At 41.1% G+C, this 26,248-nt stretch overlaps 1 protein-coding gene across 6 annotated transcripts in view; it reads right to left on the bottom strand.

The window, feature by feature from the left end:
* Positions 1-26,248, bottom strand: part of LOC149127870 (uncharacterized) — a 197,140-nt gene that overhangs the window by 71,134 nt on the left and 99,758 nt on the right. For 2 of the 6 annotated variants that reach the window (XR_016230020.1, XM_089327349.1), the window contains exons 1-4: positions 12,515-12,731; positions 10,053-10,110; positions 7,715-7,910; positions 4,744-4,851 (exon numbers count right to left, since the gene is read on the bottom strand). Coding sequence is in view for 1 of the 6 variants with exons in the window: in XM_089327349.1 (XP_089183475.1) it covers positions 4,744-4,851; positions 7,715-7,902 (296 nt within the window). In the remaining 5 variants the exon portion in view is untranslated. Of the gene's footprint in view, positions 1-4,743; positions 4,852-7,714; positions 7,911-10,052; positions 10,111-12,514; positions 12,732-16,600; positions 16,810-26,248 lie in introns of those variants that run through there. The other 4 variants (XR_016230018.1, XR_016230016.1, XR_016230019.1 and 1 more) reach the window with 3 other exon arrangements.

The following is a 26,248-nucleotide window of genomic DNA, read 5'->3' as shown; positions in this document are numbered from 1 at the left end:
TTGGGAATTCTTAAGATTTACTTACAACTGCTCTGCATGTGGGAAATACAACTTGGGTTTCTGCTGCCATCAGCACAAGTCTATCATGGGAGATTGGGGTGGCAGCAAAGTCTCAATTTTCTTACCAAAAAACAAACATCCCTATGGTCTCTAAGCCTCCCTTGGCAAGGACGAGAAAGAAGAAAATGATGAGTGAAATACCATACAAGCCAACAGAGAGCCTAGAGGAAACTCATTGGGAAAAAACAAACTCCAGGACTTCTGCCATTTGATGGTATAGAAAATTCATAGGTGCATCCAACCCTCCTTGTACCTTTTTGAGTGTAGGGCTTTGAGTTTGCAAAGTGGTTTGCATGATCCCAGTTATATAATATTTTTCAAATGGTAAAATTATGGAGATGGAAAATGAGAGATTTCCAAGGGTTTGTAAGGATATGGCAAAGGAGAGGGAAAAAAGGTATCTATGGCACTGAAAGTGCCCTGTGGTGATGGAACTGATCTGTATCTTGAGTATGGCGATCACCACTGAATCAGCATGTGCAGCGAAATGGCATAGATTTGCTCCTGAGCCGAATTGTGTTCCCCAAAGAGATATGTGACCTTATAAGTAAACAGGATTGTTAGAGATGTATACCCTTTTTTCCCAGGAAAGGAGGACCCCCCCCCACCTTCCATATGTATTATAAATTAGCAATGCTGCCAAGGAAGCTGGATGCCAAGCTGCTCATCGAGGTGCAGCCTTGAGTCCCACCTGGCCAATTTCCTTTTGCGGTGAAAGCAAGGGAAGAGTTGACTGCCATGAGCACAAGCCATGTGAAGATTCCTTCGAAAACCACAGGCAGATTAAGACAGAAAGCTGTACGGGAAGGAGAGATGTGAATCGAAGCATCCAGAGTTTATTTACCACCAAACCCCAGAGCATTAGCAGTGCTCACACAAGCTATCACTTCTTAATTGCATTCAAAAGTGTCAGAAATTGGGAGCTATTTGTCAGCCTTATTACCTGTGCTAGGCAGCTATTGTGCAAGTCTCTCCGGATGCCTGGGCACTTTATATGAATGTGAAAGACACAGAAAACATCAGCTGCTGGACTGTAATTCCGGAGATAAATGACTCTCGGGATGAAAATTCTCCCCATTTCTAGTTTGGGCTTAACAAGAAAATGTGGAGAAGTGTACCAAATTATGTTTAGATTCATATGTAGATCAGAAATAACAGGATGGAAGATGACAGTGATTCTGGTTATGTTGAATTAACATAGATCTTTTTATTCCCAAGAAGGGTTGGGGATTTGGAAAGCCCAGCGTAGGTGCTTTGGGAGCAGTGGATCAGGAAGACGGAAATTGCAACACATGTCTCCTGAAGCAGATAAGGAACAACTGGATTACAAACCCTCACCAAGCAAAGCAGGAGAAAATCTTTCCCAGGCCCTGGCTTTCTGTAGCCATCATTAGATCCCTCTCTTTAAAGGGGTTTTGTTGGCTGACAATTCAGTCCTGCCGGTCAGCTCTCTACTGCAGGCAGAGCAGACAAGCTGTCCAAATGAAGTCTGCAAATGCCGAGAGAATGGAGGAAATTCAGAGCAGATTCTTGTGGACACCTGTTTTCTCCCTGTGAGGAAGCCCCTTACTTTCCTGTAATTGTATCTGATGAGAGAAAATACAGAAGTAGATGGAGCAACAACCGATAGGAATCTTTGCTTACAGCCTTATTGTTTATTGACTTGTAGGCTTCTCTCCTGAGATAAATATAATTATGGAACAATTATCCTATGTTCCTCAAGGGAAGTAAAAGGAATCCAGGAATATGTTATATCCTGCTGTTTAAGTTTACAAAGATTGTGCAAATTCAGATTGTCTTAGCTGTGACATTAAGAAAGCAGGCAGACAATTATATGCATTTCCTTGAGAATTCAATTGTCATTTTGTCTTAACCAGCAGTATTTCTCAAAACTTAGTGGGTAAGGGAATATGCTGGAACTCCTGTTAAAAGGCTGATCCTGATTCAGAAGGTATGGAGTTGGCTATGAATGTCTGAATTTCTAGTAAAACCCTAGATGCCCCCAATTCTTTTCTGCACCAACATTGTAGCACAAGGGATCTGGAATACAATTCAAGACACAGTTACTGTTACCTGAGGGCTGTGTGCAGAGTATTTTCTTTCTCAGACACTTCCTTCAGTTTTCCTAATTTTATTATGAATGTGGAACATACACAAAAGTTGGAAGAATATTGTAATGAATCTGCAAACCCACCAACTGGAGGCAATATCTGTTAAGGTTTTATTCCCTTGTCCCCCACCCCCCATGCCTTCTCTCTCTTTATTTCCCCTATGCATCTCTCTCTCTCTCTCTCTCTCTCTCTCTCTCTCTCTCTTCCCTTCTTCTTCCATTTTTAATTTTTTTTTCTTATTTATTTGAGAGGCAGAGTTACAGACATAAAGAGGAAGAGACAGAGAGAGAGATCTTGCATCCACTGGTTTGCTCCCCAAATGGCTGCAATGGCTAGAGTTAGGCTAATCGGAAGCCAGGAACTTCTTCCATGTTTCCCATGCAGTACAGGGTCCAAGCACTTGGGCCATCCTCAGGCCACCAGCAGGGAGCTGGATCGGAAGAGGAGCAGCCAAGACACAAATCAATGCCCATAGGGGATGCCTGCGCCACAGATTGAGGCTTAGCCTACTATGCCACAGTGCCAACCCCTTCTTTACCATTTTATACCCTTATCTATTCTTCTCTCTCGTCTATCATCCATCTCTCCATCTTTCTATCTGCATTAATCAACATACATATCTAATCTTTGTCTCTCCCAATCTCTCCATCTATCTACCTATCTTTCCATCTTTCTCTCTTTCACCTTTTCTCCAACCATACGAAGTTTCAGACATGATACTTCACCCATAAACACTTCATCAAATAAATCAAATAAATCTTTTTTTAAAAATTCACGAAAGCTAACATAAGAGCACTGTCCAAAGAAAGGAGAGGAAGAGAGATGAATAAGAATAAAAGTAGACATTAATGAAATAAAATAACAAAATAAAACCAGTTAAAATGATCTGTGGAGAATAAGACTGCTCCTTGAAAAGATCAATAACAGAGATAATCCCATGGAGAATATGATCAAGAAAATAATAAAGATGATCAATAATATGCTGGAATTATGTATGAAATATGCCATAAATCATAACCTGACTCACAGAAACACAATTCAGACTTTCTGGCCATACAGACTATGCCACCATGGATAAAAAAAAAGGAGGGGGTAGATATTTTTCTGAAGTCAATCATTATAACTTTAGCATTATTGCTTGATATCTATTTTTAACTGATGCCAAAACACTTTGTATGTTATTATATGCACATCATTCTTTATGGCTTGGTGTTTGAGCCAGACTTTTATGCCACATGGTAACCAAAGAGAATTCAAGTGCCAGCGCAGCCCCCAGACACTTAGTTACTCAAAGAGAATGAGAGGAAGAAGTCTGGGGACTTATGTGGGAGTTCTAGTAGTCCTTGTTACTGCACTTCCTTTTCCTTGTTTACAATGCAAAGAAACTAGAATCATAACTGTTTTACCTCTGCCCATTAAAATATGCTATTAAAAATCATCTTAATAAATAGATATTAATATCTAGCAATGACCGTTCTGACCTCCTGTCTAACAGGCCCCATTTATGTCTTGTTTGATGAAAGTTCTCCGCATCTGCAAAGCAAAAGGGCAAACTGATTTATGAACAAGACTTATTGTCACAGCGGCAGATTTGTATAATGAGAAATATATTAAATCTAATGAAGGGAGAGCGTGCTTACCAAGGCAGTAAGTCTGTGTTGTGATTAAGTGATTCAATATCCCTCAATGGATTAATTTAGACAATGCATCGGGTTATGTAGCCACTGCCAGGCCTCTTTGCTCTCATGACAAATGCTAAGCAATGCTGTCTATTTGTGCATATGTATTGGGTTTTTAAGGTGTGATGATAAAGTAAGGTGTCACCCTTAGACCTCTACATTAACAAGATGAATCCCAAAGATGCCTGTGTCCTACTGGTAGAGACCGGGAAGATCTATCAGCAATGTCATCTTTTAATACCTGCTTACAGTGGAGCATTTACCATAAAATAGACACACACTTTTACCTTCCAACCAAGACCAGCTCAGTGTGTCTGACTACTACTAAATGCAAACCACTTTAATTTCCTCTCTGGCCCTCAGCAGGGCCAAAAGCAGACACAGAACAATCAATCACGGGCTCTGGGTTTTTGAGTAGGGGAATGCTAGCTATTGTTTAATTGTCTATATTTTCAAACCCCATACAATAAGCAATGTCACTTACAGGATTTGAAAGTGACAGCAGACTTGTCCAGGCCCAGCAGTCACCTTTCTCTGGCTTGGAACAAGTTCAGTTTCCAGTTGTTCCTGCCATTGTGACAGCATAAAGCAAAGCCCTGAGACCCCCTGTTACCGACAGCACAGAGTGTCCTGAAGTCTGCATTTAAAATAGCAAGATTTCAACACCAGCCTGCTCAATACACATCGTATGGAGGGAAATGGGCTGCCCTGTAGTCCCTCCATGTCGCATGGAAAAAGGTTCAGCCTTCTAAGAGTAGGCAGGCAATAGATTGAAAAATTCTAACTTTTTACCCCCCAACCCTTTATTTTCCTCTATAAGATTCAATGAAGAGAAAAGAATATTGGGAACAGTAGCACGAGAATGAGCAAACTACAAGAAAACAGCTACTTACCTGAAGTCCAGCGAGTGTATAGGCAGGAGAAACAGAAATCCCAATGTCATGGGCGTCCATTCTGATAACTCAAGGACAGAGAAAACCCAACTGCAGGATGTCCAGTGACTGGAGGAAAGAAAGGAGATGTAACTTGTCCATAAGGCAAGTAGTTAAAAAGACGGTCTCTCTCTCACACACACATACACACACACAAAGGAGGCTTCTGCTTCCATGTTGGCTTCCCCTACATTCTTTGAGTCGTCAGGTCCCTAATGAACATCTGACCTGAGTGGGGTGGGGCAGACCACAGTTAGATCTAGGCACAATCACACTGAAACCCAGGACCTCTGTGTGTGCAATCCTGATCCTATCCTCAAGTCCTTAAAGACTTTATTACTCCTAATAATTTCATCATTTCTGAAGTGGTTATGCTAATGTAATAATACAAACATTTGAAAACTTTTTTTTATTTATTAGTGATTTCCACCCTGAACTGTAAGGAGGGTGGCTCCCCATCCCTTTTTAATGAGATACATGGTGGGGGAGAATATGCAAATGAGGAAATAGAAGCAGGAAAGAAGATCAATTGCTCTGCATAGTTGAGAGGCCTTGGGGAAGAGCCTGGAAGGCACACAGGGAAAACAGCAGTGGCCAAGTGGGGAGTGTGGCATGGGGGAGAGAGGAGGTTCCAGGAGGAGGCATCTGAGGTCTAGGCTATGCTGCCAGTGCCATCACACAGGGCATGGATAAAGACTTCAGAGACAGGAAGCCCAGTAGAATAACTCTCAGCTATTCTGCGATCCCCTCTGGCAACATTCTTCTTGGTGCCAGACTGCTCACTTAGAAAGGCTACTGCTCCTGAGCTGAAAGGACTTGATAGGAATAGGAATAATTTGATTTTTTTTCCCTAAGTCAAATTCACTTCTATGCACCCCAAGAGCAAATTCACTTCCAAATGTTTCTGAAAGCAGGACAGAGCACTAAAGATGAATGAAGGGAAGGAAGGAAGGGAGAGCAAGAGCAAGAGTGAAAGAAGAGAAGAGAAGAGAAGAGAAGAGAAGAGAAGAGAAGAGAAGAGAAGAGAAGAGAAGAGAAGAGAAGAGAAGAAGAGAAAAAGAAAAAAATGTGAGTAGCTTATTTCCAGGGACTCAGTAAGATATTTCTCTGCAGAGATAACCAATAAGGCTGTAGAGTTGGGGCCAGCACTGTGGCATAGTGGGTAAAGCCACCGCCTGCAGTGCCAGCATCCCATATGGGCGCCAGTTCGAGACCTATTTGCTCCACTTCTGATCCAGCTCTCTGCTATGGCCTGGGAAAGCAATAGAAGATGGCCCAAGCCCTTGGGCCCCTGCACCCACGTGGGAGACCTGGAAGAAGCTCCTGGCTCCTGGCTTCAGATGGGCAAAGCTCTGGCCATTGTGGCCAACTGGGAAGTGAACCAGTAGATGGAAGACCTCTCTCTCTCTCTCTCTCTCTCTCTCTCTATATATATATATATATATATATATATATATAGAAAGGAATAATATTTAGAAACAAATACAGATGTGGATGTTGATACAGAAATAGACATAAATCTTAAAGAGGCATGAGAGAAGGAAATATCTACAGGTCAACCAAAAAGAACAGGGACAAAATATGCTGAATATTGCCCAAAGCTACCTTTTGTTTCTTTATTCAAATGGATTCATATTGGGGAATTTCTGCTTGTGCTTGCTGTCTTTTCTATACAAATGAACAAAAAACAGAGTTTTGAAGGATATGAGTTCTAATAATACATGATTACTCCTGGAAGGGGTGGAATTTGGAGATTTTTAAATGGGCCAGGAAAGTTTGTCCAATTTTCCAGTTTCTGATAAAAGAGGAGTCTGGTAAAAGACACAAGTTTCATATATTTCATATATACAGATTTAGAAACACAGTGACATTCCCCCCACCACCCTCCCACCCACCATCCTCCAATCCTTCCTCCTCCTCCCTCTCATATTCTCACTCTTAATTTTTATAAAGATCTATTTTGGTTTATTTAATGATCATACAGTTAACACTACACTAAGCAAAAGAAATTGTAACTCAAGTTTTTTTTTTAAAGGTCCTGAAAGAGCTGTAAGCCCTTCCCCTATTTTTCAGTGGGAAAAGACTAAGACCAGAGATTCAATGGCTTAACCAATGTGGTATCACCCTTCCAACACCGTTGAGAAGGATGTTTTCAGTCTTAATATAGAAAGTGCTTTTTACAACTAGGCATTGAAGAACAGAAAATGTATATAATGAGCCAATGAAACCCTCAAAAGAACAAACTGATTCACATGAAGAAACAAATATGTTGAAAAAGTCTCAGGTCCTATTTGTGAGATGGCAAAAAAGACCCTTTTCTGGCGTTGTTCTAATTTGATACAAATTACCATCAGCAATTAGTTCCCTGTGCTGCCTATTCCTCCCTGAATCCCAAAAGGACACCATGTAAAGTGTTTCCCTTTTTTGGGGAGGGTCCTTACACTTCATGTTTAGAATTATTTATGATGAAATCCATGCCGGAACAAGCCTTCCCATGGGATGACATGTTATGAGTACAGTATAAAGATGACTGAAACTTAAGAAACATTGTGCATATACTTACACAAATGCCTGTGTATGTGCATATGTCAGATTGAGGAGGAGGAAAAGATGACAAAACAGGAACAATCCATGTATTTGAAGATAAACAATGAAATAAAATACTGGCAGTGGCTGGGGTCAGGATGTAAGAGAGGAACCGGCAGGGGAGACCTAAGTTCTATGCAGGAGAAAATGGGTGGGGAGGGAAAAGGATAAGATGATGGAGGGGAAGGAGAGGGGCGGCAGAGACGCAGGGACACAAGACCAAAGGCACTCTCTGCTGAACTGGGAAGTCCCTTTAGGACAAGCATTCGCACTGTGTATCCTATAAACAGTGGCCCAGACACCACGTGATTCGGTGAAATCATCTGTTTTGCTGGACAAGACTCACCCGCCAGAGCCTAGATTGCCAAGTCCCGGAGGGCCATCACCATGCTCTTCTGCAGGTGTCTCCAGGAATGCCTGGGCAGCACTTTGCCCCACAAACTGGGGAAACAGTTCCCTGACTTGTTTCCTGGTGAAGAAGTATCGGCAAGTAGTTGTGCAAGACAACCCTTCTGCCAGCCCTGTGGTGTCCATCAGTCCATCTGCAAGTCACAGCAACAAAGCTCTCTGAGCAAGACCCGAGGCCCCTCCAACTCCTTCTTCCCCTCTCCAGAGCTCAGCCCAGCACCCTCCCTGAGAAAGGAAATAAAACAAAAGAAAACTCCCCTTAAACAATAGGGCTGTCCAGAGAGAGTCTGGAAGGGAAGGCTGGAGAAGCCAAACATTGATAAACTTAATTAAATTTCTAATGAAAACAGAGGCAGCCTGCAGTGATTACTCTCTGTAACTGAGACTAATATTCCAATTAGGCTAATTCATCCCCTGATGCTCTGAACACACTTATAGGCTTAATCCATATTTCTTCCCTCTTGTCAACAATAGATTTCCATCATTTTGGAAGCTCTGCTTTCAGCACTAAAAGCAGTGGTTCTTGGTCTCATCTGGGCCATCTGTGCACAGCTGAGGTCTGCCTGGTTCCTATACTAACAACAGGACTGTTTTTCTCTCCCCTCCTTGCTCTCAGACTCCAGGAATTTTGTGCACCTTTCAAAAGCGCCATTTCAGAGACCCTTGATTTGTTTTCCTCTCGCTGCTGAGTAAGTCCTCCCAGAAGATTTAAAAATTCAAACAGGAGTATGTATTTTGGTGCAATGGTTAAATTGCCACATGGGATGACCACATCCTACATCGGAGTGCCTGGTTGGAGTCCTGGCTCCATTGCTTCTGACCCAGCTTTCTGCTGATGAGCCCTCTGGGAGGCAGCAGATGATGGCTTAAGTACTTGGGTCCTTGCCACACACATGGGAGACCCAGAATGAATTCTTGGGTCTTGGCTTCAACCTGGGCCAGCCATAGCTGTTATAGGCATTTGGAGACTGAACCAATAGCCAGAAGATATCTATGTGTGTGTGTATGTGTATGTGTGTGTGTGTGCGCGCGCATGCGCACCTTTCAAATAAAATGAAAATAATTTTTTTCAATAAACACAAAAGAGAAAAGACTCTATTCATTTTATTTCCAGTTGCAAATCCTGGCTGACTCTTAACACAACAGAGCCAGTATACCCAGCAAGAAGCACCAGCATCCCCATCGGGAGCATGAGGCATGGGTAACTCCACTGGCGGCCACCAAACAGGATGAGCTGAAAAGGGAGGGGTAGACACACGGCATCGGGCCAGCCTCGTGTGCACCCCAGCTCTTCACTTACTGCCTGAAGAAGGTCCTGCTACGACTTAGCCCCTGTTTCTCCATATGTAAGATGAGAATAATGACAACTTTCTCAGGCTCTGCTGCATGAGTTAAACTGAGCAAATGGCTGCTTTTCTACTGCTTTTTAATATACATCCAGGAGAGTGGAAGCCGCCTCACATACGTCATTTCACGGAATCCTCTCAAAGCCCCTTCACGAAGAGGAAATTGCAGGCCATGGAAAAAGCAGTGTCTTGCTCAAGTTCATTGACAGAGCGAAGCGGAGAACTCGAGGCTCACTCCCAGGTCCGCTCTTCCTTTATCCGATGCCTAACTGATCTGTTCAATTACAGGAAAGGCTGAAACTGCAGACCATCCTTTAAGGCAGCTCCATTATCTTCAATTACACACATTTACCTGACGCGATCATTCCAAAAAGGTTGCCCAACAAGGAGTTTTCCTGAATATGCTTTAATGAACACATAAAAGTCATTTGTAACAAGCACAATGTTTATATGTCAACGGCATTACAAAGTGCTTGAAAATACTTTGTTTTCTTAATTAGATTAAACAGGCTTCCTGCAATCTTCCTTAGTTTATTGATTTACTTAATGAACCTTTGTTTCATAGATAGCTGAAATGTAAATTTCAGTGGGCCTGTGAACAAATTACCTTAAATTCTGAATCAGTAGGGACTAAATTAATGATACTAGCCTCACTCTATCACTAGTGAGGCACAAAGATTTATGACGTTAAAATAGTCGTAAAGAGAACAACTCCCCACATGTGGCTAAGGAACACGGCCTTGCTCCAGTCACTGTAAGAGGCATTGCCTTCCTCACCTCCACATTCACCAGTTGAGGTGGAAGCAGTATTGTCACTCAAGGGCTTACCCAGAGGCAAAACAGAGGAGGCTGGAACTGAGAGACAGAAGCAACAAGAAAGGCCTCGCAGGAAGACAGGGTTCAAGCAGGGTTTGGGTCAGGAGCGCCTACCTGGAAGGACTTTCTTGAGGTCAGAAGTCTTCAGTGGTTCTAGCCACAGGGCTAAGCCCTACAAGTAAAGCAAAGGTGTGACGAGATGGAGAGACAGGTGGGTCAGCAGGCGAGCAGCAAGGCAGAACAGTAACGTCAGTGCAATTTCACCTGGAGGTTTCTGCGATGCCTTGAATGTGGCTTGTCCACTGCTACATTCATGCTGAAATGTGATTGCCTTTATGCAGTGTCAGGAGTTGGGGCCTCTGAGGAAAGCTTAGGGTATTAAGGGGGAACCAGTGCCTTTCTCACCAGAGTCTGCGGCTGGAAAGCCAGTCCCATCCCTCTTACTTGGCCTTTCACTTTTCTGCCATGTTATGAGGCAGCACAAAGCCCAATCTTGGACTTGCATCCTCTGGAACTGTGAGCCCAAATACGGTTCTTTCCTTTATAAATTACCCAGTCTCAGGTATTCTGTTATAGCAACAGAAAACAGACTACAGCAATGGCTGAGGTGGCCTCACAAAATAGGGGTGCAAGTATGAAGGGAGCCAAGTCTTCTGAGCTCGCTAGGGTGCCCCACCTGCAGCAGACCCCAAGGACTCCTGGTCTGGGGCTTCTGCACTTGCAAACGCTCAGCTCCACTCTGGCGGGACCACCATCTGAGGAGCCATAGAGGCACTTGGAGCAGATACAAATAATCCAGAAATCCAAGCCCTCGGCCACACACTTCCCACCTTTGGGACATCATCCAAGACCACTGCAATAGGACACTAGTAGAAAAAGTGTCAAGCCCAAATTCTTCAGGGACAAAGTGATTAAATTTTTACCACCATTATTTAACGCTGACAACTATGCAAATGTATATGCAGCACCAAATCACTTTAGATTTGAGGAAGCTAAACCTTTGAAATTTCAAATAACTTCCCAAGGCTGTGCAGCTAGTGAGTAGAACACTCAGATCAGGGTTGGTGTGGAAGCTGATGCCAGAGGCCACACAGTGGGCTATGACACACACAAGGACAGGCTGCAGAAGAGACCCTCCACCACAACCAAATAAATAGGAACAGGTACAGCCAGCTTTTAGCAATCCAGAGCATCAAGGAAGGCTTGTGTGATCCACAGACAGCTGGAGTCTGGGAACCATAAATGACTAGTCACTGGTACAGCCCAAAGTCAAAGGTTCAACCAATCTGACAAAGAGTTTCCTCAAGGAAGGGCCCTGTGACAAAGTGGAGACTAAACTGAGTGCCATGGCAGAAGCAGAGAAGTGATTCCCCTTGTTGCAGGCTGATTTTAACTAGAGCAAAATGGGATTGGAGGAAACCCTAGCAGGTGGCACCAGAGAGCCTCCGTCTACAAGTAGAAAATGAGCTGCCATCACCATTTCCTCACCACCAGCATCTGCATAAACATCACCATCCCTTAGGGTAATAAAATGCTTAATAAGAAGCAGCATGGAGCAGCAGCAGTAGAGAACTTGAGCTTTGCCATCATTCAGATTTAGGCTCAAACCCTATTCCGCCAATAGTCATTAAGCAGATGACATTGGCCCAGTAACTTAACCTCTTAAGGCTCTGCTTTGGTATTGGAAAAACAGTGATGTTAAATATAGTAGCTGACTTATCAGAGCTGTAATAAGGATGAACAAAAGTTGTGCAAAATGCCTAGCCAAGTGCCTGCTAGTCCATAAATGGTGGTCATTGCTATTAAAAACTAGTCCATAAATGGTGGCCATTGCTTTTAAAAACTCTTTCACATCTAGTTTCACCTCAGTTGGGAAAACCTGGTACCAGGCTCAGCATACAAAACCAAGCACATGTGAAAGAGCATATAAAAATTCTCTTGGTGCTGTCTCTCCCTGTTTGATTCCTCCAATAAGTAGTCTTTCCAAACAGAACTGGCAGGCCAGGAAATAGCATGCCGTGGACCATTTAATACTTCCTCTGCTCAGGTGGAAAAGGACAACAGTGAGGACCTCATTCATTGAACTTGAAAATTTTTCAGCAACTAAGCACGATAGCCTTATGTTCTGAGTTGTCTCTTGGCACAGATACTGAGTAAACACAAGGGAGCAAACCCAGGTGAGCCTACAGGAATTCACGACCTTCCCTCTCAGACTTTACAGCTTGGCAGAATTTAGAGCAAGTCTCTTGAGCGTGTCCATTGACAATGACAAATAACTGACACTGTAGCTATTTTTAAGGTACGTGTGCACTATCTCCCTGCCATACTGTAAACTCCTTGAGGACTAAAACTGACTTAGACTCTCTTCCCTTTTCTCCAAGCACCTAGAATGGTGTGATGTGCATAAATTCATTACTAGAGCGAATCTATATTCCAAAAACAAATGCCAGTTCAGCAAGGCTGGAGGGATCTGTGAGCCCCCTGGTTATCTGTCCCTAATAGCTCGAGATAATTTGCATGTATAATTAAGAATTTTATGTGAAAAGGAATATTCAGGATGATTTCCAAGGCCTCACCCATTTGGAGTAGATAGCAACGCCCTGCCAATGAGTGCCGAGCCAGCAGGGTATCGAAGTCCTCTGGGTCCAGAGAACTCAGTTGCAGGCTCTAGGGCAGAGTTGTTCTTGCAACCCAGAGCAACCAGAAGAGAGATGATGGCACCGTGAAGCATTCCCTAAGAATCCAGCTCCAGGAATGTCCGAGTAGGGAGTGTGAGTGTCACCATCAGTACCTCAAATGGCAACAGAATCTCTTTGCTTTTATCTGAGTTTGGAACTCTTGATTGCAGAGATGATGAATACGTGAGCACTGGGGCAGCCTACCATTCCAACACAGCGCTGTGATTGTTTTTCTCACTTACTGCAGACTACAGAAGAGGGTCTGGCAGCAAAAGGAAAGAATCAAATAAAATTAAGCACCCGAGAGTTGAAAATTTTAAAAGAGCCATTTGGCAACTTCTATTACTTGCTTGTTGACAGTGTAAACTTTGCTTGGCAAGTTGAAAAGCTACACCAAACAAATTCTATCTCTGGCAATTAGAAGCACTTAAATAAGCTAATATAATCAATTATGTCTTTTAATTTGCCAGACAGCATTTACAGGGTTTAATTTTCTGCTGCTACACCTCCCAAATTATCTTCAGGTGGCATTTGGAATCTAATAGGAAAATATATCTCAGTTGCATTGATATTATCTATGCTAAATTCCCCATATAGACTTCTCTCCAGATCAGCACTCTCTGTATTCCATTCCAAGAAATGAAATGATTATGTAATGAAGAAGAAAAATCATAAGATATTTGCTTAATTTTCCTATTTCTCAATATTCATATCATCCTCCTGCCAGCTTGCCCACAAAATTATATAAAAGTCAGTGGCAGCAATGAAAGATTCCAAATACACAAAAATACTATATCACGAAAATCATAATGATGCAAAAATAACTACTTTTGGAGAAATAAATTAAGGAACTGAATCTCATATGGGCTGAGAGCATTTGGAAAGAAATGTCCCTAGTAGAAAGAAGTGGGATGTAGGAATTCAGTCAGTATAAAATGCATGCACTGTCCCATGTTTTGTCCTTGACTGAGCTTGTCTTATATTCCTGCAGCAGTTAGATTACGGTACTTAAGATTACTCTTTTTTACTCTTAAAAGTAGTTTATTGATTGTATATATTTAAGGTGTCCAATATGATGGTTTAATACACACATATACAGAGTGAAGTGATGCATGTTAATGTATCTATCATCTTACTGAGTCTGTTTTTTTTGTGTGATGAGGTACTTAAAATTCCTTAATACTTTGAGGAAATAACATAAGATATGGATAAAGGATAGCTTTTTCACATAAAAGAGGAACTACTCCACAACTGAGGGACAAGGTTCAGAAGTTCTGTCCCTGTAACAGGAAAATGCTAGAATCCACATGCAACAAACAGTGGAGCCTTCGCCAGGTGTCATCAGGAGGAAACTACCATATAAATACGTAGGCAGCAAGGGGAGCCACAGAGCTCACAATTAGGACACCAGTTATGATGCCCATGTCCCATAGTGGAGTACCTGGATTCCAGGCTCAACTCTAGCTCCTGAACCTAGCTTCCGGCTAACGCACACCCCAGGAGGCAGCAGTGATGGCTCACCCAAGTGGGAGGCCTGAAGTAAATTCTAGGCCCCTCGCATCAGCCCTCCAGCTGCTGTGGGCATCTGGGGAGTGAACCCTAGGATGGTTCACTCTCTCTCCTTTCTCCCATCAGAAAACTGCAACTTGACTGTGTTAGAATAACAGAACTCTCTGTTGACATTTTAAAATTTAAATAGAAGAAGAGAAATTATCAGTGGACCTGTATATCTGGCATATGCAAGTATTTAAGCCCACCCAACAGCTGTGTTATTGAGTGAAAAGGGCAGCTTTTAGGAGCTCATAACCCATCAGCCCACATCATCTCCATATTTCTCAGCTGTCTTGGCTCAGTCTGAATTAGTTTTCCTGGGGTAGCCTCTTAAGTTTCCCAGCATCTCACTACCACAAAGAAGTTGTTCTAAAGAAGAAATTTCGAAGCTCACTTAGAAGCTGCTTAGAAGACAAGGACGAATGAAAGTCCAAACCCCGAGTTCTGGTGACATTTTCCCACTATTAGCCTTGTGCCCTTGGAAAGCGACTAACTACTCTGATGCTTGTCATCACTGGGGTCCTTCCAGCTTATATTTTCATTAAGTCAGTGGGATGCAAATCACAGGAAAACTATAATCCATGTCCTAAATTACTTACCATTTTTATGTTCTTTGAAATCAATCTTTTTTTGAGCTTGGTTAATGAGTGCTCATGGCCCTTTCCCTCTGGAATCAAGTGATCTTCTAAATCCATTGATGAAATCAAATTTATAAACCCCACAGCAGAGCACTGGACAAGCTTCAGGAACACCCCTTGAATTGGGGACATTTAAGAGGTGATTATGGGGCCAGCACTGTGGTACAGTAGCTTAACCCTCCACCTGCATCACCAGCATCCCATATGGGCACCAATTCAAGTCCCAGCTCCTCCTCTGCCATGGCCTGGGAAAGCAGTAGAGGATGGCTCAAGCAGTTGGGCTCCTGCACCTGCATGGGTGACCCATAAGAAGCACCTGGCTCCTGGCTTCAGATTGGCACAACTCCAGCAGTTGCGGTCATCTGGGGAGTGAAACAATGGATAGAAGATCTTTCTATCTCTCCCTCTCACTATCTGACCTCTATCACTCAAATAAGTAAATAAAATCTTTAAAAAAAAAAAAAAAGAGGTGGGGCCGGCGCTGTGGTGTAGTGTGGTGTAGTGAGTGGGTAAAGACACCGCCTGCAGTGTTGGCATCCCATATGGGTGCCGGTTCAAGACCTGGCTGTTCCACTTCCAATCCAGCTCTCTGCTATGGCCTGGGAAAGTAGTGGAAGATGGCCTAAGTCCTTGGGCCCCTGCACCCATGTAGGAGACCCAGAAGAAGCTCCTGGCTCCTGGCTCCTGGCTCCTGGCTTTGGATCGGCACAGCTCCGGCCATTGCAACCAACTGGGAAATGAACCAGCGGATGGAAGTCTTCTCTCTCTCTGCCTCTCCTTCTCTGTGTAACTCTGACTTTCAAGTAAATAAATAAATCTTTTAAAAAATTAATTAAGAGATTTATAATTAGTTACATTTTTTAAAAAGGTGATTAATTGCATGGCATATAGAGAAAGAATTACTTTTGAAGATACTACTGACATATATGAAATCAAAACATAGAGAAAAAGTATAAAGAAAAAATTAAAAAGCCATTAGTCCTACTACCCTGAGATCAGCAGTTAACATTTTAGCAGTCTCTCTTGCTGTGTATAGATATATGCTCTAAAAAAACAAACAAACAAGCAAACAAAAAAAAACAAATTGGGATCAGTTCTCTTGACTCTTTTTCACTTAATAAATTATTCTAAGCATTTTCCCATTGCCTTAGGAAAATTCTTTGAGATCATTATTTTTAATGCCCACACTGTGTTCTGGATAGAGATGTACAATAATTTATTTAACCAACTCCCTACTATTTGACATTTAGATTGTTTCCACTGTTTGCTATTACAAGAAAATGCTATGATAAATACCACCACACATAAATCTTTGGAAAGGCTCTGATTATTGCTTTAAATAAATTCCTAGGCTTGGAATTACTGGGTCAGAAGGTATGAATATGTTGAAGACCTTTGTAATATTTACCAAATCACTCTCCAAGAGGCTTGGCCCAGTTTACAGGCCCACCAGCCATGTACAAAAATAACCAAGAATTTATATATGATATAGCTAAGGAATAACCAGACACTTATTAGAGAAAAAAATACATTTTTTTATGTTAACACACAATAACTACACATATTTATGGGGTACTATGTGATAATTCTACACATTTATACAATGTATTATAACCAAATTAGTATGAAATGTTTTATTTTAAATGACTTATCTTATGCTTATATGGGATTAATTACCCAAAGAACTTTGTTTCAGATAAAACCTTTTATTACAAGGCTTTATTTCTTTAAGATTTATTTATTTATTTGAGAGGAAGAGTTACAGTCAGAGAAAGGGAGAGACAGAGAGGTCTTCTATCTGCTGGTTCACTCCCCAAATGGCCACAACAACCAGAGATGCACCGATCCGAAGCCAGGAGCCAGGAACTTCTTCCATGTCTCCCATGTGGGTGCAGGGGCCCAAGCACTTGGGCCATCTTCCACTGCTTTCCCAGGCCATTAGCAGCAAGCTGATTTGGAAGAGGAGCAGCAGCTGGGACTCAAACCGGCACCCACACAGGATACCTGCGCCACAAGCAGAGGCTTAATCTACTGTGCCACAGCCCCAGCCCTTGGGTTATTTTAAACTTATTTTAAATTTAGCCAGTAGTAAGTTCTCAAAAAAATAAAAAGATGATCTGAAACACAAGATTCTGAGAGTTCAGTAGCTATTCTTCACAATTCTGTGTCCTGAATTTTTCCCTCCATGGATATATCTTGCTTTTACCAGGGAAAATTATAGAAAAATACATATAATTTAATGGGCTGAAAATAATCCACATCTAAATTTATAAAACCATATCTTGTCCAAAAAGAGGTACATCTGCTTTCACGTAAGAAGCCAAATTCAAAGCACGCTTTGCAGCTCAGCTCCTCTCTCAACTGCTAGAGATGGCACAAATTCAATGTTAATAGTCCCATTTTCTAAGTGAAGAAACTGAAAATTTGGGATGTAAATCAACTTTGCCAAAATCAGCAAATAGTAAAAGCACCACAAAACTCCAATTTTTTCTTTTCTTTTTTTTTCATGTTTTGGTGTCTGTGTTCACACATCCTACTCTACTCTTTCAGAAAAGAAAAAAAAAAAAAAGAAGAAGAAAAGCAATACTTGTGTTGCATACATCTCTACCCAGGAAAATCTGTTCCAAGGTGATGGACAGCTGGCAGGAGCAGATGGCCAGGAGGAGAATGTTCAAGCCAGGGGTGTTGAAGACAGACGGATCCTAGGCTGTGAATCGCTCTACCACACACTCAGGGGCACACTGGCCTTAGGAGCCTTGAAGACGATGCTGTTATTATCTAATCCAGAGTCTGGAACTGTAGAGCCACACAGACCCTAAACACAGAGGTCAGAGTTCTTATTAACCAGAAATGTGATATCATCTAATTGAAAATGGGCCTGGCTCCCAAGCAAGATCCTTGGGAAAACAAATTGATTGGAAGCTGATAGAAATTTGATCACAATGCTCTCCTTGCTTCAGTGTGTTGCAGCCTGTTTCTGCTTATTAAAATCCCAGCTATTTCTTCAATTGCAGCTCAGATATTGTCTCTTCCTTGACTCTTTAGTCAGACCTAAGCCTTGCTACACGAATTCTCAAAATCCTTCACCTCTCTCGTTATCCTAAACATTTCCTCTCTAGTGCTACTTATGTACAAGTCATAATCTGGCCTCAGAGAACTACCCCTGTGCCTGATGAAGTCACTGTCTCTCTCCTCCCACTTCCCTCTGGAATCCTTTGCGCAGTACACTGTAGAAGACTCTATTCACTGAATGTTCATACAATAACTGAAGATGGAAAAAAGCTTCAGACAGACATTCCTGCCATTTCTATTAAATAACTCAGATACTAATCAACAATCTCCACGAGCTTTTAAAAACTTCCTCAAGGGACCAACGGGTGAATTATTGTCTCAACATAGATTTCCCCTAAAGCACAAAGCTTAATGAACCCAGCTTTAGACATTTTGTTTTTCTAGATTTATAAAGGAACACAAAAGGGGGAAGTTGAGAAATGATTGATAGCATGTTGCACTAACAAATTCACCATCCTAGGATGCATTCTCCTCAGGTTGTAAAATAGCCAGATTTCCAGCATCATAAATATTAAGTTTCCTATCATCATACAGGAGGACCCAAGTGAGTTAGCTCAATTTAGAAACAGTCTTAGCGGTCAAAAATGAAGGCAGTGCCCTTGCCAACAATGTATGTTTGGCCGGCATGTGACATAGCAGGTAAAGTCACTGCCTGTGTTGCTGGTATCCCATAGGGATGACAGTTCCTGCCCCGGCTGCTCCACTTCCAATCCAGCTCCTTGTTAATGGCCTGGGAAAATCAGTGGGAGATGGCCCACGTGCTTGGGCCCCTGCACCTAAGTGGGAGAACCGAAAGAAGCTCCTGGCTCCTGGCTTTGGCCATCACCATTGAGGCCATCTAGAGAATGAATCAGTAGGAGGAAGATCTCTCTCTATCTCTCCCTCTCTCTCTCTCTGAAACTCTGACTTTCAAATAACTCTTTTTTAAACATTGTATGTTTCTTTTGGAAGCAGCTTCCACCCACCTTCCTCCCATTCCAGCAACTAACTGCCTTCCCAGCAATTTAGGGCAAGTCTGTTCCTTCAGCAGGAACAAAAACCCTCAGAGTATCTAGAAAGTATCTAAGAAAAATGTAGATATCTAGAAAGACAGTAAAAGCCATATTTCAATGTTTAAACTCAGGACTTTTTAAAATATTCTTTAAATAAGAAACTTTTAGATCCTTATTACAGAGGAAATGTGTTTGTATAGGAAGATACTCAGAGTCTGTTGAACACCAGGTCACAGGAACAAGAGATCTGAGCATGAAGAGAACTGGAAAAGAAACATTGCCACCAATGCACACAACTCCATTCCCGTGAGTTAAAAGAAACCTGTATGTACAGATGTGAGTGCGGGAGCAGCTCTACTAGGTAGGTTAGCACCCATGGGAGTCAGCACAGAGCCTGAATCTGTGTGTTTACTACAGCCAAAAGGCAAAGGTTCCTATCAGAAAAGCTGCCAATGCAGCCCTACTTTTGTACCAGTTATCTAGCATGAGCGAAACAGTCATGTAAAACAAAACAGGCCAGTCAGGCACTTTGAGCACTCCTGAAGTTGAGCACGAAGACTTTGGGAAATTGCTAGAGCAGCAGAAATGGTGGTTAGGAAATCAGTTTAGTATGAGCACTGTGCCTCTTGCAACGCTCAGTCAATGGGAAAGCTGCCCTGTATCCATCTTTGTAGTGTGAGGAGAAGCAATATAGCCTAAAGGCACAAAGGCCTAAGATTCAGGAATTTGGGTTACTAAACAACAGGAATACACCCTCATCTATTAGAGTGAATCTTTGGCTCATGAGTATGTCACAGGGGAGCGATGGAGCCTTGCGTGCCCATATTGACTCAAGGGTTTCACAATTTCAAATATTATTTCTAAAGCCATCTCTGGGAAATGATTTATGATTCCAGGTTTTCCTTGTTTCCTTTGCTAGAAAATGATAGAATTGACTATAACAAGTGCCCAGATACCTGTAATCAGAACAATGTTTTCTCTGAAAAAACAATGGGAAAAGTAGTTTGATATTGAAAGCAAACCTTTTCACGCTGTCTCTCTAATGATATAGCTTTCATTTCTTAATTCAGAGGTTTACAAACTCTAGTTCGTGAAACTGTATGGCTTCAGAGTAAGTTGTCAAAATTATGGGGTAGAAGCTTTTATAAATTACTGACATTTTTAATAAAAAAGTGAAGATGCATATGCAATTTTTCAAAATATACCCTGGACATGAATAGATGCATAATTGTGAAAGTGAGTATGTGACATGTTTATTATTTATATTGTAAAAACTCAATGCAATTTTGGTTATTTTTACTTATGTCATCTGTCATAGGCTAAACACAGTACATTACAGATTATTGCTATTAGAATATTTGTCAATTTCTTGTTATATACTGTGATTTTAGCCTTAAATATTTTGATGCAATATTGGTACAAAAATATTGAGATTTTATTTCAATGTAGCATACATGGTTTACCAACACAAAAAGTACTTCCAAGAACTCATGAAAAAAGGGAATTAAAAGCTTATTTTGCTGCAAAAAATTTTTTGAACTCCAGGCATATTTTCGCATATTTTCCAAGAATTTTTGAGGACTCCTTGTATAAATGTTTACTTGTGTTTCATGCAATGTGTTTTGTTTTAAAGTCATTACTTTGTAATACTTATAACCTCATGTTTCTGCCGTTTTTTATTTTTCTTATGTCCATTTTTTACATTAATATATCCATTTACTTGATATGTCCATGTCTATGGATTTATACTTAATCTTTAGTAGTTATTCTGCTTTAAACTTGTCCCTTTTATATAACTCAAGACCTTTTATCAGGTGAATTTATTACGTTAGTATTCATTTTTGTAGGAAAAAATCAAATTCTATTATTTCATCTTACATATTGTTTCTATTTTAATACTTTTATTATTTTCTATCTTTTTCTTGTGATCTGTATTTTCTTAGCATTAATTTTTGTTCCATTCTGATCATTTAGAATTTATTGTGTCTCCAAGTTGTCTATTCCCTTAAATTATATGATTTAACTTCTATTAGTTTTACTTTAGACAAGGTGTTTTTTACTTCCAGCTGTAAAATCTAAGGGAACTAGTTCTCTCTCTTACCCTTCTAATGCCACTCTCCTTGTCTCCTTGCAGAATTTTTAGTCATGTTATTATCATTTCATGTTTTCAAAGTTAAATCCTCTTTGGTAACCAAAACCTGCAAAAGTATTACTCACTTAAATGATCATTGCTTACCTACAGATCCTTTATACAACAGCTTCCTCACCTCTGAATCCTTTAGTATTTATTTAGTATAAGTATAACTTATTTCCTTGCTGAATTTCATCATGAAGTAGTATATGTTTCCAAAGAGTTTTTGGGACTCGTGTTATTGCACAGCAGGGTAAGCCTCTATGTGCAACACTGGCATCCTTTATGGTCCCTGGTTTAAGACCCAGCTGTTCCACTTCCGATCCTGAGAAAGCAGCAGAAGATGGCCCAAGTGCTTGGGCCCCTTCACCTGTGTAGAAGATCTGGAAGAAGCTCCTGGTTCTTGACTTTGGATCAACTCAGCTACAGCCATTGTGGCCATTTGGGGAGTGAACCAAGAGAAAGACAACCTCTTTGTCTCTCCGTCTCCCTGTAACTCTGCCTTTCAAATAAATAAAAAATAATTTTTTAAAAGAGTTTGTAATAATTGCATTCCTCAGTTATTTGTATGGTTAAGAATGCATTTCTTTTCACATGAGAGATGAGTTGGTGTGGAATACAATACATTTGTTTACTTTTTATTCCTACAGAAATATATAGGCACTCATCCCCTCCATTTTAAAATTAAAAGACAGAGTGAAGTAAGTTGTATTCAGCTCTATGTCTCCTTCCTGAATTTTTTCCTATCTGGATTTCTATGAGATTTCTTTCCCTTGACATTCATTAAATTAATTAGACAATACTTCAATATCTGCTATTACATAATATTTTTCTTTTCTTGAAATAATTTTTTAAGAAAATAGAAAATTTCATCAACTTTGAGTAGTATTCCTTCAGCAGAAATTTAAGTAACATATTCAGTTATACTTATTTTCCATAACATTTTCCTTTTGAAATCATTTTTTCTTTCCCTTGTCCCTGGTCATTTTAGCAACATTTGTCTTATTACTGTTTCTGACATGGCTCTCCATTTGTAAAATTTTATTATTATCTTTACTTTTTGAGTACTCTGCCAAACTGTTTTTGCATTTTATTTTAATTTTGTCATTGAATTATTGTATCTTTGCTTTAATTCAGAGCACTATTTTTATTCTGCTCCTCAAGAATAAAACATACCAGTGCTATAATATCAGTCAAGCCATTTACCTAGAACTCAACTGTCTCATTTCAAATTTTTTCGAGATGCTAGAATAGGGAGGGAGCTTACTGCACTAGTCTAGGGGAGGAGAGTTTAAAAAAAAGTGAGGCTGAAGCCATGGCTCAATAGGCTAATCCTCCACCTTGCGGCGCCGGCACACCGGGTTCTAGTCCCGGTCGGGGCACCGGATTCTGTCCTCTTCAATCCAGCTCTCTGCTGTGGCCCGGGAGTGCAGTGGAGGATGGCCCAGGTCCTTGGGCCCTGCACCCGCATGGGAGACCAGGATAAGCACCTGGCTCCTGGCTTCGGATCAGCGCAGTGCGCCGGCCGCAGCAGCCATTGGGGGTGAACCAACGGAAAAGGAAGACCTTTCTCTCTGTCTCTCTCTCTCACTGTCCACTCTGCATGTCAAAAAAAAAAAAAGTGAATAGAGTGTAATCTCAGGGGAGGATTAGAGAAAAAATGACAGAGGAAACTCCACACAAATTGGGAGGACACTGTGGACCTACGTGAAGGGTATGTTTCTCTCTCCCTGAACACCTGGCATTTGCATCCTGTAATTAGCTGAGAGAGGACAGGTGTCATTTCAGAGATATGTAATAGCTGCACCAGCTCATATCCACATATCCAGCAACCAGCCGACATAAGAACCAGCCAATATAAGGTGTCTGAGTCTAGCTGGAAGAATTGATGGGGGGCTGGGTGCTTATGACCATGGAAGCCTTGGGTGCCAGGACTATAAAAACCCTGTGCCTGAATGGGAGGGCGCAGGGTATGGCTTGAGCTTTGGGCAATCACTGTGGGTGGTTCTACAGCTCAGGGCTCCCTGATTCCCTGCTGAGGGTCATTGATGCGGGACCTGTGTTCACAGTGAGGACTGCATGGATCCTTTGTGTGGTTCTTGGGCAGCATGGATGAAAATATTTTCAACATGTGCTAGCACCCAGGCATCAGTCTCCGTTGAGGAGAGGTGGAGGTAAGTGTGAGAATATGCCAACAGAGCAAAACAAACCTCCACTCTGGTTAAAACAAAAAGAAAAGATTTATTGTGCCCAACTTGGGTGTAACCTTGGACACTCCCCTCACCCTGGAGCACTGAACAGAGCTACTTGACCACAAAAGCACATGCCTCTGGCAACTGGGTATTCACTAAAAGAGCAGACACTTGACTAAGTCACAGAGGCATAGTCCAAAGATAAAAGCCATCAGAGGGGGAAAAAATCCAGCAAATATCAACAGAAATGCCTATTAATCAAAGAAGCAATTCAAGAACAAGAATAAGGAAGACAACATTATGCCCCTAAAAGAACACAATACATAAACACTACAATGTGAAGATGAAGAGATTGGTGAAATGCCAGAAATGGAATTCAAAAAATTGATCATAAGATTACTTAGAAGTAATCAGAAGCAAATACTTGAGCTAAAGAAATCCATACATGACATTAATGAAAATTTTTCCCATAAAATTGAGATTTTGAAGAGAAATCAAAACAAAATACTAGAAATGAAAAATCCAATAGAACAAATAAAGAATAGAGTGGAAAGCCTGAAGAACAGACTCTATGAGGCAGAAGAAAGAATATCTGAGTTGGAAGACAAATCTCCAGAAATTTTACAATCAGACCAAAAAAAAAAAAAAAGAGGAGAAATTAGAAAATTAAAAAACAGTGTCAGAGATTTATGGCATACTATCAAATAACCAACATATAGGTCTTAGGAGTTTCTGAAAGCATGGAAAGAGGGAATGGATTAGAAGGACTTTTTAGTGAAACAATTACAAAAAACATCCCTAATTTGGAGAAAGAAATGAATGTCCAAGTACAAGATGCACAAAGAACTCCTAATAGATATGACCAGAAAAGATCTTCACCACAACACACTGCAGTTAAACCCTTCACAGTAAAACATAAAGAAAGATTTAAAATGTGCATGAGAGAAATGCCAAGTTACTTTCAGAGGATCTGCAATTAGACTCACAGCTGACTTCTCATCAGAAACCCTACAGGCTAGGAGAAAATGGAAAGATACAGCCCAACTCTCAAGAGAAAAAACTGTTATCCCCAGAATACTGTACCATACTGCAGTCTCATTTATGAATGAAGGTGAAATAAAGACCTTCATTAGCAAAGAGAAAATGAAAGAATTTTTTTTTTTTGACAGGCAGAGTGGACAGTGAGAGAGAGAGACAGAGAGAAAGGTCTTCCTTTTGCCGTTGGTTCACCCTCCAGTGGCCGCCGCAGCTGGCGCGCTGTGGCCGGCGCACTGTGCTCATCCGAAGGCAGGAGCCAGGTACTTATCCTGGTCTCCCATGGGGTGCAGGGCCCAAGCACTTGGGCCATCCTCCACTGCACTCCCGGGCCACAGCAGAGAGCTGGCCTGGAAGAGGGGCAACCGGGACAGAATCCGGTGCCCCAACCGGGACTAGAACCCAGTGTGCCGGCTCCGCCAGGCGGAGGATTAGCCTAGTGAGCCGTGGCACCGGCAAAATGAAAGAATTTATCACTACCTATCACCACTTATCCAAGCTAACAAAAGATGCTTAGGGATGTGTTACAAATAGAAACAGAAATGTGGTCAGCGCTATGAAAGAAGGTGAAGGCAGAAAATCTCCCAGTAAAAGTACAAATGAAATCCAAAGTAAAAAAGAAGAATATTTATGAGAAAATGGCAGGGCAAAGCCCTTATTTATCAGTAGTCACTTTGAATGTAAATGGCCTCAGCTCTCCAGTTAAAAGATAGACTGACCGGCCAGCACTGTGGCTCAATAGGCTAATCCTCTGCCTGCAGCACCAGCACACCAGTCTAGTCCTGATCAGGGTGCTGGATTCTGTCCTGGTTGCTCCTCTTCAATCCAGCTCTCTGCTGTGGCCCGGGAGTACAGTGGAGGATGGCCCAAGTCCTTGGGCCTGTACCCACATGGGAGACCAGAAGAGGCACCTGGCTGCTGGCTTCGGATCAGTGCAGCACACCAGCCCTGGCCATTGTGGGGTGACTGAATGGAAAAAGGAAGACCTTTCTCTCTGTTTCTCTCTCTCTCTCACTGTCCACTCTGCCTATCAAAAAAAAAATAGACTGACTGAATGGATTAAAAACAAAGCACATATATTTGATGCCATATATTTGCTGATGAGAAATACATCTCACCAACAAAGATTAATGCAGACTGAAAGTAAAAGGATAGAAAAGGGCATTCCATGATAACAGAAACCAAAAAAGAGCTGGTGTAGCCATCCTAATGTCAGACAAAATAAATTTCAATACAAAAATTGTTAAAAGAGACAAAGAAGGGCATTAGGTAATAATTGAGATGAATTCAACAGGAATATGTGAGTATTGTAAATGTATATGCACCTAATTACAGGTCATCTGGTGATTTAAAAAAATATTAATGTAACTAAAGGGAGACAGACTCAATAGAAATGGGGTATTTGAATATTAAAATTTCAGCAACGAACAGATCACCAAGACAGAAAATCAGCAAGGAAACGACAGAGTTAATCAACATTATAGACCAAATAGATCTAATGGATATCTACAGAAGCTTTCATCCTTCAGATACAGAATACACATTCCTCTCACCAGTACATGGAACTTTCTCTAGAATAGACTACATGCTAGGACATAAAGCAAGTCTCAGCAAATTCAAAAAAATTAAAATCATACTATGTATCTTTTTTAACTGCAATGGAATGAAGCCAGAAAGCAACAACTCAAGAATATCTAGAACATATGTAAACACTTGGAAACTGAACAAAATACCCTTCAATGAACAGTGCATCATTTAAGAAATCAAAAGAGAAGTTTAAAAATTTTGGAAATGAATAAAGATGACAACACAACTTATCAAAACTTATATGATAAGCAAAACTAGTGTTAAGAGGAAAGTTTAGGACAACTGGTGCCTACATAAATAATTGGAAAGGCACCAAATAAATGAGCTACCAATGTATCTCAAGGACCTAGAAAGACAACAGCAAAACAAACCCAAAACTAATAAGAGAAAATAAATATTTAAAATTATAAATGAAATAAACTAAATTGAAATAA

Source organism: Oryctolagus cuniculus, chromosome 2 (genome assembly GCF_051225735.1).
Source record: "Oryctolagus cuniculus isolate XC-2025 breed Fujian yellow rabbit chromosome 2, ASM5122573v1, whole genome shotgun sequence".
Taxonomy (NCBI): Eukaryota; Metazoa; Chordata; class Mammalia; order Lagomorpha; family Leporidae; genus Oryctolagus; species Oryctolagus cuniculus.
Note: the sequence above shows the minus strand (reverse complement) of the source record. Positions and strands in the feature narration are given on the sequence as shown.